The 12187-nt window shown below is 46.7% G+C and overlaps 1 protein-coding gene across 4 annotated transcripts in view; it reads right to left on the minus strand.

The window, feature by feature from the left end:
* LOC121576396 (tripartite motif-containing protein 44-like) overlaps positions 1–12187 on the minus strand; it is a 79378-nt gene that overhangs the window by 30918 nt on the left and 36273 nt on the right. For all 4 annotated transcript variants that reach the window (XM_041889497.2, XM_041889499.2, XM_041889498.2 and 1 more), the window contains one exon: positions 4463–4756. In XM_041889497.2, coding sequence (XP_041745431.2) covers positions 4463–4756 — 294 coding nt within the window. The remainder of the gene's footprint in view (positions 1–4462; positions 4757–12187) is intronic.

Consider the following 12187-nt stretch of genomic DNA (forward strand, 5'->3'; position numbering starts at 1 on the left):
TAAAGGGAACACTTAAACAACACAATGTAACTCCAAGTCAATCACACTTCTGTGAAATCAAACTGTCCACTTAGGAAGCAACACTGATTGACAATAAATGTCACATGCTGTTGTGCAAATGGTATAGACAACAGGTGGAAATTATAGGCAATTAGCAAGACACCCCCAATAAAGAAGTGGTTCTGCAGGTGGTGACCACAGACCACTTCTCAGTTCCTATGCTTCCTGACTGATGTTTTGGTCACTTTTGAATGCTGGCGGTGCTTTCACTCTAGTGGTAGCATGAGACGGAGTCTACAACCCACACAAGTGGCTCAGGTAGTGCAGCTCATCTAGGATGGCACATCAATGCGAGCTGTGGCAAGAAGGTTTGCTGTGTCTGTCAGCGTAGTGTCCAGAGCATGGAGGCGCTACCAGGATACAGGCCAGTACATCAGGAGACGTGGAGGAGGCCGTAGGAGGGCAACAACCCAGCAGCAGGACCGCTACCTCCGCCTTTGTGCAAGGAGGAGCAGGAGGAGCACTGCCAGAGCCCTGCAAAATGACCTCCAGCAGGCCACAAATGTGCATGTGTCTGCTCAAACGGTCAGAAACAGACTCCATGAGGGTGGTGTGAGGGCCTGACGTCCACAGGTGGGGGTTGTGCTTACAGCCCAACACCGTGCAGGACGTTTGGCATTTGCCAGAGAACACCAAGATTGGCAAATTGGCCACTGGCGCCCTGTGCTCTTCACAGATGAAAGCAGGTTCACACTGAGCACGTGACAGACGTGACAGAGTCTGGAGACGCCGTGGAGAACGTTCTGCTGTATGGTTCAAGAGAAAATAGCCTAACTAATGAAAAAAGCATCTAATAAACAATGGCATTATTTTTTATTAACTCTGCAACTTTTCCAACTATTAACTTTTTTCACAACTGCCACCAGTTTGGCGACAAAACATTAACAACAAAGTCACATTGACATAGTACAATTCATGCTGAAACCCTCATATTAAACACCAATGGCAGTCACTAAATTGATGGTATATATTTAGGATAATGTTTTACAGCTTTGTCATTCTATTTTTTATTTTAAAATCATCTTATTTTATATATTTTACATGTGATAAGGCCAAACAGAGGGCCACAGATAATTACAGACACCTGTGATAATCTGAATGACCCAAAAGGGCCAGTAGATGTCTGATAGATTACATAAAATACTTTGAATGTTTCCAGTAATATAACCTACCTTTGCAACCCTATGTTTGCCTGACCTAAAGCAAGCGGACTCACCTCAATTATGAGATGTATGCTTTAGAGAGGGGTTTGAGGAAGGCTAATGATAGGGATGAGATTATTCCATCCTAAATTATTTCCATCTTTCAGATGTGGTTTGTGGTTGCTGGACTGTTGGTATTCATACTGTGTGTTTCTGTTGCTTTCCTCTCTCAGATCTGCAGTTTGCATCTTTTCCATCTTGTAAGTAGATAGTGGGGCCACTACATCAGAGAGTACAAATGGCTAGAACTGAAACGCGCTCGGGAATGTGATTAGATTGTGTGTATCAATTGGTATTAGGGGCTTCTCTCTAACTCGTTCGCTATCTTGTATCTCTTGCACACACACACAGACACAAATGCACGCACACACGCAAATGTTTCTATTTGTACCTCATCATACACACAGACATCCCTAGGGCACCTCAGACACTGTACCTCTCTCTCTCTCTCTCTCTCTCTCTCTCTCTCTCTCTCTCTCTCTCTCTCTCTCTCTCTCTCTCTCTCTCTCTCTCTCTCTCTCTCTCTCTCTCTCTCTCTCTCTCTCTCTCTCTCTCTCTCTCTCTCTCTCTCTCTCTCTCTCTCTCTCTCTCTCTCTCTCTCTCTCTCTCTCTCTCTCTCTCTCTCTCTCTCTCTCTCTCTCTCTCTCTCTCTCTCTCTCTCTCTCTCTCTCTCTCTCTCTCTCTCTCATAGACGTCTCTAAGTCACAGCAGGCATTACTCAATGCCAGCAATGACTTACAGGAGAGAACAAACAGGGCAACCATCACCATTCAATTAGGCCCTTAATGAACTCGGCCCACCATAAGCTGATTTTTCACCCAGGCAAGCAATCTGCAGGCTGGCCACAGCCATTACTACAGCCCTCCGTCTCTCCCTGACTGCCAGCCCCCCTGCCTGGCTCCTGCCTGGGAGGCTCCACCAGGGGAGAGAACAGTCCAGTCTGCAGCAGTTAAACTATAGCAGTTGAGTAATGGGCCAGGAGGATCTTCTAATTTACAGTGCCTTGCAAAAGTATTTCATCCCCCTTGGTGTTTTTCCTATTTTGTTGCATTACAACCTGTAATTTAAATAGATTTTTATTTGGATTTCATGTAATGGAAAAAAAGAACTTCTAAAAAATAAAAATAAATAACGGAAAACTGGTGCGTGCATATGTATTCACCCCCTTTGCTATGAAGCCCCTAAATAAGATCTGGTGCAACCAATTATCTTCAGAAGTCACATAATTAGTTAAATAAAGTCCACCTGTGTGCAATCTAAGTGTCACATGATTTGTCACATGATCTCAGTATATATACACCTGTTCTGAAAGGCCCCAGAGTCTGCAACACCACTAAGCAAGGGGCACCACCAAGCAAGCGGCACCATGAAGACCAAGGAGCTCTCCAAATAGGTCAGGGACAAAGTTGTTGAGAAGTACAGATCAAGGTTGGGTTATAAAAATGTTTTATCAGAAACTTTGAACATCCCACGGAGCACCATTAAATCCATTATTTAAAAAATGGAAAGAAATTGGCAACACAACAAACCTGCCAAGAGAGGGCCGCCCACCAAAACTCATGGACCAGGCAAGGAGGGCATTAATCAGATAGAGACAACAAAGATACCAAAGATAACCCTGAAGAAACTGCAAAGCTCCACAGCGGAGATTGGAGTATCTGTCCATAGGGCCACTTTGAGCCATACACTCCACAGAGCTGGGCTTTACGGAAGAGTGGGCAGAAAAAAGCCATTACTTAAAGAAAAAAATAAGCAAACATGTTTGGTGTTTGCCAAAAGGCATGTGGGAGACTCCCCAAACATATGGAAGAAGGTACTCTGGTCATCTTTTTGGCCATCAAGGAAAACGCTATGTCTGGTGCAAACCCAACACCTCTCATCACCCCGAGAACACCATCCCCACAGTGAAGCATGGTGGTGGCAGCATCATGCTGTGGGGATGTTTCTCATCAGCAGGGACTGGGAAACTGGTCAGAAAGGGGAGGGTGTGTGTACATGTGAGTGAGTTAGTGAGTGAGAATACATATCTGTGTATATGTGTGTAAATGTTTATGTAAATGTCAATGTGTCATTGTATGAGTGAGCGAATAATGGTGTGGGTGTATGAGAAAGTAACCTTGGCAGGGATTGGTATGTAGAAGAGGAGGTGCAGTATATTCAGCTGGCGTCTCTGTGTGTGTGTGTGTCTCTCTGTGTGTGTGTGTACCTTACATGCAGCCAGAGGACATATATAGTTACACTTAAGCCCCCAGCTATGCAGTGCTAAACATGTTTACATCTAAGAACCCACCATAGTATTACACAAGCAGCTTCCTAATAAAACAACCTGGTCTCAGAGCATTTCATATTATTCTGTACGTAAATCCGGGAACTCCATTTAGTATGATATGTTACTTTTCGTGTAGTTTGTTTTAATTTGTGGATAACCATCACCCATTTCATATGATATGTTATGAATTACAATTCGTATTATATGTTACGTATTTCCAAAACATAGAATATTATACACATTTGATATGTTACGAATTGGAAAAACGTATGATATGTTGCAAAATCTAGCTAGGTGGCTAACTTTAGCTAGCTGGCTAACGTTAACTAGGATTAGGCTAAAGGGTTAAGGTTAGGGTCAGGAGAAGGGTTAAGGTTAGGATTAGGGGAAGGGTTTGCTAAAATGGTTAAGGTTAGGGATAGGGGAAGGGTTAGCTAACATGCTAAGTAGTTGCTAATTAGCTAAAATGCTAAAGTTGTCCATGATGAGATCCGAAATTGAAACCTTTGGGTTGCTAGACATTCGCGTTATAAGCCTACCCATCCACCAAGAGCAACCACCCTACTTACGTTTTTTGCCGTAAGTAACCATCTGTCTTATGTAACCATACCAAACGTAACATATCATACTAATTTGAGTGACCCGGATTTACATTTACTATGGTATGTCTAGTCTCTGAGACCAGGCTGAATAAAAAAGGTTGTATAAACTGATTTTATCCCTTTACACTTCATACCAATCAACATGCAGATGCCTGCTATGCCTTTTCAGATATCCTAGTGTGATGGTGAGTTAGGATGAAATTACCCCTAGACATTTATATAGGGTCATTGCTGCGTTACCCACCCAATGATGCACTGATCCAAGATCAGTGCCTACAGTGGTAACATCTACCCTGACAATGGTGGTGTATAAGGGAGAGGTGCCTCACCGCTGGTCTGGGGCTGGGGCTGGGTCCTCCCTGGGCTAGGGCAGCTACTCCGGTCCCAGGCTGTGCCTCGGCCTGGTCTAGCTGGCCCAGCTGCTGCGTGATGCAGGCCATCTCCTCCTGGAGCCGCTCGGTGTGGACGGTGATCTCAGCGATCTTCTCGGCGGCGGCGGCGGCGGTCAGGAAGGCTTCCTTCAGGTCCACCAGGTGGAGGGTCCTCTTCTCCTCCAGACGAACCAGCCGGTGGAGCTCATCAAACTGACTGTTGACATACGCCTCCAACTGCTCTGTAGACATCTAGAGAGGATAGAGAGAGAGAAAGAGAGAGAGAGAGAGAGAGAGAGAGAGAGAGAGAGAGAGAGAGAGAGAGAGAGAGAGAGAGAGAGAGAGAGATGGAACGAAGGAAGGATTTGAGAGAAGTTGAAGAGATGTGAGGAAGAGGATTAGTATGAAAAAGTGTGACAGTCGCATTGACGACCTACAGACAGTCGGCCTGAGTCAGTGTTTCCGCTATTTTAATTTTGCAGCAGTGGGCCAATGTTTTTTTTAATATAAAAAAAATCTGTAAAAAATTGATGTTTAAAAAAAATCTGTGTAAACTTAAACAACCAGAACTGTCTCTTGCGATGTGGTTCACAGCAGCACTAACGGGTGTGTTGACATGACAACTGTGTCAGTGTTTTGAACGACCCTTCCCCCCCTTTTGTTCCATGCTGGCTGAAGACCTAGCTAGCCAGTAACTAGCTAACACCAGACACAGATGAAAGGGGAAACATGAGTATCTTTGCCATAGATGAATATGGTAAACTTGTATTTATATTTACTGACACCCTACAGTCAAATGTTGGCACCAGAAGAGTAGCTATCTAGCTATTTAAACCACGTCCCTCTGCAAACACTCCTCTGATGTTGGTTACAAGGCGGTACTTATTTAAATGAGGTAAAATAATATCATATTACCATTGGTGTATTAAAATGAGAGAGTTAGTGTGATGTCACCCTATCCCTTTAATAATCCTGCCTCCTGAATCCAAGTGTTTGACACGGGGGAGGGGACAAGTAACTTTATGATCAAACTTTATCAATGTAGAAGCAACCGTCATTTTTCATACTTTGGTCATCATACTTTGATCTGGTTTCATCCAAATATAATCAAATTTCATGAAAAACATGACTTTTCTCAATTTCAGTGTTATTTTGACCTCAGAGTGGAAATATTGTTTTAAAAAAACAGGTAAATCAGGTTTTGACTGCACTGCCCCTTTAAATAAGATCACGTTTGAGAACTAATGATCACCAAAATAAAAACTAGACAGTCAGGCAGAATAATAAACAAAAAAATGTCATGGCAATCCCCATTGATTTTGTTATAATGTTTAATTTATTCAGATAGCTTAAGAACACGGCACAAGCCATGGCAAAATGTGTAGAATTGCAGGAAATTAGCTTTAAAAGTAAAAAATAATTATCTCAGTCCCATGACAAAATGTATAAAATTGCAGGAAATGAGCTTTAAATCTGTAAAATGTTATTTCCGCCCCATGGCAAACGTGTAGAATAGCAGGAAAGGATCTTTAAAAGAGTAAAATGTTGTCTCTGCGGCCAAGAGGAGGGCCTCCACAATTTTAGGTCGGAGACTGCATCATTGACCACGCCCACTACCACGCCCACCACCTAAGCCCCATTTTGATCCAGAAAAACCCCTGAAGTGGCAAGTATAAAAGTATATTTGTAACATCTGATGCATTCAGTGTCTTTTGGGGGGTTTCAATTAGGTGAATGCATATGGGCAGCCTATTTATTTAAAGCCGCAATGCTGCATTAGTTGGGCTACAGGTTCTAAGGCTTTTAAAGGGAAAATTATACTTTGGATGGTGTCAACATAGTTGAATTTTCATAGATTTTGGAGTAGAATGTCCACCAGAAGTGACCTCACAATAGTTCTACAACTTGATTGGAGTTCACTTGTTGTAAATTCAATTGATTGGACACAGTCCACAGATAAAGTCCCACAGTTGACAGTGCATGTCAGATCAAAAACCAAGCCATGAGATCGAAGGAATTGTCCGTAGAGCTCAGAGACAATATTGTGTGGGCACAGATCTGGGGAAGGGTACCAAAACATGTCTGCAGCATTGAAGGTCCCCAAGAACACAGTGGCCTCCATCATTCTTAAATGGAAGAAGTTTGGAACCACCAAGAATCTTCCTAGAGCTGGCCGCCGGCCAAACTGATCATTCGGGGGAGAAGGGCCTTCGTCAGGGAGGGGACGAAGAACCCGATGGTAACTCTGACAGAGCTCCAGAGTTCCTCTGTGGAGATGGGAGAACCTTCCAGAAGGCCATCTCTGCAGCACTCCACCAATCTGGCCTTTATGGTAGAGTGGCCAGACGAAAGCCACTCCTCAGTAGAAGGCACATGACAGCCCGCTTGGAGTTTGCCAAAAGACACCCAAAGGACTCTCAGACCATGAGAAACAAGGTTCTCTGGTCTGATGAAACCAAGATTGAACTATTTGGCCTGAATGCCAAGCGTCACGTCTGGGGAAAACCTGGTGCCATCCCTACAGAGAAGCATGGTGGTGGCAGCATAATGCTGTGGGGATGTTTTTCAGTGGCAGGGACTGGGAGACAAGTCAGGATCGAGGGAAAGATAAACGGAGCTAAGTACACAGAGATCCTTGATGAAAACCTGCTCCAGAGCACTCAGGACCTCAGACTGGGGTGAAGGTTCACCTTCCAACAGGACAACGACCCTAAGCACAGAGCCAAGACAACGCAGGAGTGGCTTCGGGACAAGTCTATGAATGTCCTTGAGTGGCCCAGCCAGACCCAGACTTGAACCCGATCGAACATCTCTGGAGAGACCTGAAAATTGCTGTGCGGACATGCTCCCCATCCAACCTGACAGCGCTTCAGAGTATCTGCAGAGAAGAATGGGAGAAACTCCCAAAATACAGGTGTGCCAAGCTTGGAGCTTCATACCCAAGAAGAATCGAGGCTGTAATCGCTGCCAAAGGTGCTTCAACAAAGTAAAGGGTCTGATTATTTTTTCAATACACAGTTGACACACTTAGGTCGTTTTTCAACCACTCATTTAGCAGACGCTCTTATCCAGAGCGACTTACAGGAGCAATTAAGGTTAAGTGCCTTGCTCAAGGGCACATCGACAGATTTTTCACCTAGTTGTCTCAGGGATTAGAACCAGCGACCTTTCGGTTACTGGCACAACGCTCTTAACCACTAAGCTACCTGCCGCCCCACTCCACAAATGTATTGTTAACAAACTAATGTTTCCAACAATTGTTTACAGACAGATTATTTCACTTATAATTCACTGTATCACAATTCCAGTGGGTCAGAAGTTTACATACACTAAGTTGACGGTGCCTTTAAACAGCTTGGAAAATTCCAGAAAATGATGTCATGGCTTTAGAAGCTTCTGATAGGCTAATTGACATAATTTGAGTCAATTGGAGGTGTACCTGTGGATGTATTTCAAGGCCTACCTTCAAACTCAGTGCATATCATCGGAAAATCTAAAGAAATCAGCCAAGATCTCAGATTTTTTTTTGTACACCTCCACAAGCCTGGTTCACCCTTGGGAACAATTTCCAAATGCCTAAAGGTACCACGTTCATCTGTACAAACAGTAGTACACAAGTATAAACACCATGGGACCACGCAGCTGTCATACCGCTCAGGAAGGAGACGCGTTCTGTCTCCTAGAGATGAACGTACTTTGGTGCGAAAAGTGCAAATCAATTCCAGAACAACAGCAAAGGACCTTGTGAAGATGCTGGAGGAAACAGGTACAAAAGTATCTATATCCACAGTAAAACGAGTCCTATATCGACATAACCTGAAAGGCCGCTCAGCAAGGAAGAAGCCACTGCTCCAAAACCGCCATAAAAAAGCTAGACTACGGTTTGCAACTGCACATGGGGACAAAGATCGTACTTTTGGAGAAATGTCCTCTAGTCTGATGAAACAAAAATAGAACTGTTTTGCCATAATGACCATCGTTATGTTTGGAGGAAAAAGGGGAAGGCTTGCAAGCCGAAGAACACCATCCCAACTGTGAAGCGCGAGGGTGGCAGCATCATGCTGTGGGGGTGCTTTGCTACAGGAGGGACTGGTGCACTTCACAAAATAGATGGCATCACGAGGAAGGAAAATGATGTGGATATATTGAATCTCAAGACATCAGTCAGGAAGTTAAAGCTTGGTCATAAATGTCCTTGTTTTTGAAAGAAAAGCAATTTTTCGGGCCATTAAAATAACATAAACTTGATCAGAAATACAGTGTAGACATTGTTAATGTTTTAAATGGCTATTGTAGCTGGAAATGGCTGATTTTTAATGGAATATCTACATAGGCGTACAGAGGCCCATTATCAGCAACCATCAGTCCTGTGTTCCAATGGCACGTTGTGTTTGCTAATCCAAGTTTGTCATTTTAAAAGGCTAATTGATCATTAGAAAACCCTTTTGCCATTAGATTAGCACAGCTGAAAACTCTTGTGCTGATTAAAGAAGCAATAAAACTGGCCTTCTTGAGACTAGTTGAGTATCTGTCACGGTTTCAGCTGAGACTGCTCCTCCTCATTGCTCGGGCAGGCTTCGGCGATCGTCGTCCCCGGAGTACTAGCTGCCACCGTTGTATGTTATCGATGTTTGTTTGGTTTTGTCTTCCTTGTACACCTGTTTCCTTTTAGTGTTCATTATGTCCCCTATAAGTTTCTCGTTTTGTTTGTCGTGTGTTGTGTGTAATTGTTCCGCCTGTCTGTAGGTGCTGGTATTTTGCTCTATTGTGTTTAGAGTCCAGACGCACTTTTGCGTATTCTTGTGCATTGGAGTATTTTTGCGCACTGTTGCGTAATCGCTTGCCTCCTTGTTTTGTTGAGGCCCTTTTCTTTGTATTGTCGTGTCCTCTAGTAAAGTCTGTTGGAAGTAGCTTCTGTGTCCTGCGCCTGACTCCTACACCACATCCACATCAGCCACTGACAGAATTACACACCCTCATGGAGTCAGCAGGAGCAGCAGCAGCACCCGAGTCGCTGGAGGAGCGCGTCAGCGGGCAAGACGACCGGATCCTTCAACTCGGGTCCGCCCTGCAGGACGTGATCAACACTCTACACCGATGGGAGACCAGAGGAGTGCCCACACCTCCTCCGACCTTACCACCACCATCGGTCAGTCCTCCCATCCAAGCTCCAGAATCCATTGGGATTCGGCTCTCGCTCCCGAGGGCGTATGATGGCGCCACAGCCGGGTGTCAGGGGTTCCTCCTGCAGGTGGAACTCTACCTGGCCACCATACACCCGGCGCCCTCGGGATACGAGAGCGTTTCCGCCCTCATCTCCTGTCTCTCCGGCAAGGCGTTGGAGTGGGCCAACGCTGAATGGTGGGGAATAGACGCCGCCACCATCACCTACGCGGAGTTCTCCCGCCGCTTATCGGCAGTGTTCGACCATCCACCTGAGGGGAAAGCGGCGGGGGAGCGTCTATTCCACCTCCGACAGGGTAAGAGGAGCGCACAGGAGTTCGCCCTGGAATTTCGGACTCTAGCGGCGGATGCGGGGTGGAATGAGCGGGCCCTCATCGACCACTATCGATGCAGTCTACGGGAGGACGTTCGGAGAGAGCTGGCCTGCAGGGACACCAACCTATCGTTCGACCAGTTGGTGGACATGTCCATCCGTCTCGACACCCTGCTGGCCACCCGCGGACGTCCCGAGTGGGGGCCGTCCATTCCATCCTCCAGCACCTCCGAGCCGAGCCCTATGGAGCTCGGGGGTGCTGGCGCTAGAGAGAGGAGGAGAAGGAGCCCGAGGGGGGCCGTGGAGGACACATTGCGGCTAGGTGCTGGGGAGGGTCTCCAGGGGGACGGGACAACAGGCCACGCACTGGGGAGTCCTTCCAGGTGAGTAGGCGCCCCACTTACCCAGAGCTCTCTGTTGTTCACTTATGTATACCTGTAAGATTTCCACAGGTTGCACCTCATTCCCAGCATAAGGCGCTAGTAGATTCAGGCGCAGCTGGGAATTTTGTTGATCGGAATTTTTGTGTAAAGTTAGGGATTCCCCTCCTTCCTGTTGATGCTCCCTTCCCTGTCCATGCACTAGATAGCCGCCCGTTGGGATCGGGGTTGATTAGAGAGGTCACAGCACCACTTAGGATGAGTACGCAGGGGGGTCATGAGGAAACTATTCAGTTATATCTGATCGACTCTCCTGCGTATCCAGTGGTGCTGGGGCTTCCCTGGTTGATTACCCATAATCCCTCCATTTCGTGGCAACAGAGGGCCCTCAAGGAGTGGTCTGCCCAGTGTGTAGGGCGATGTCTAGGTGTTTCCGTGGGGGCGACCTCGGTGGAGAGTCCGAACCAAGTGCCCGCAATGCACATTCCCCCTGAGTATGAGGATGTAGCACTCGTGTTTAGCAAGACGAGGGCGACGCGGTTGCCTCCTCATAGACAGGGGGATTGTGCGATAGACCTCCAGGCAGGAGCAGCGCTTCCGCGGAGCCATGTGTATCCTCTGTCTCAAGAGGAGAAGGGGGCTATGGAGACTTACATAGCCGAGTCTCTGAGACAGGGATACATACGGCCCTCCACCTCCCCTGCGTCCTCAAGCTTCTTTTTTGTGAAGAAGAAGGATGGAGGGTTGCGCCCGTGTATTGATTACCGTAGTCTCAATCAGATCACTGTGAAATACAGTTATCCACTCCCTCTGATTGCGACTATGACGGAATCATTACACGGAGCGCGTTTCTTCACAAAACTAGATCTCAGGAGCGCCTACAACTTGGTGCGCATTAGGGAGGGCGATGAATGGAAGACAGCATTTAGTACCACCTCGGGTCATTACGAGTATCTCGTCATGCCATACGGGTTGATGAATGCTCCTTCAGTCTTCCAATCCTTTGTGGACGAGATCTTCCGGGACATGCAGGGGCAAGGTGTGGTCGTGTACATTGACGACATTCTAGTGTACTCTTCTACCCGAGCCGAGCATGTAGCCCTGGTGCGCCGAGTGTTGGGGAGGCTGTTGGAGCACAACTTGTATGTCAAGGCAGAGAAATGTCTGTTTTTCCAGGAGTCGGTCTCCTTTTTGGGTTATCGGTTGTCCGCGTCAGGGGTGAGGATGGAGGTTGACCGTGTGTCAGCCGTGCGTAATTGGCAAACCCCAACCACGGTTAAAGAGGTGCAGCAGTTCTTGGGTTTTGCAAATTACTACCAGAGGTTTATCTGGGGTTTTGGACAGGTGGCAGCTCCCATAACGTCCCTGCTGAAGGGGGGCCCGGTCCGTTTGCAGTGGTCAGCTGAGGCGGACAGGGCATTTGGGAGACTGAAGGACCTGTTCACTTCGGCTCCGGTGCTGGCGCATCCGGACCCCGCTTTACCATTCCAGGTAGAGGTGGACGCGTCAGAGGCCGGTATTGGGGCCGTACTATCGCAACGGTCCGGCACGCCACCTAAACTCCGCCCCTGTGCTTTTTATTCCAAGAAGCTCAGCCCAGCGGAGCGAAATTATGACGTAGGGGACAGGGAGCTGTTAGCCGTTGTACAGGCCCTAAAGGTGTGGAGGCATTGGCTTGAGGGGGCTCAACACCCTTTTCTCATTTTGACTGACCACCGTAACCTGGAGTACATCCGGGCAGCTAGGAGATTGAACCCTCGTCAGGCTCGGTGGAACATGTTTCTAACCCGGTTTGTGTTTAAAATA

The sequence above is a fragment of the Coregonus clupeaformis genome, chromosome 11, assembly GCF_020615455.1.
Source record: "Coregonus clupeaformis isolate EN_2021a chromosome 11, ASM2061545v1, whole genome shotgun sequence".
NCBI classification, from domain to species: Eukaryota; Metazoa; Chordata; class Actinopteri; order Salmoniformes; family Salmonidae; genus Coregonus; species Coregonus clupeaformis.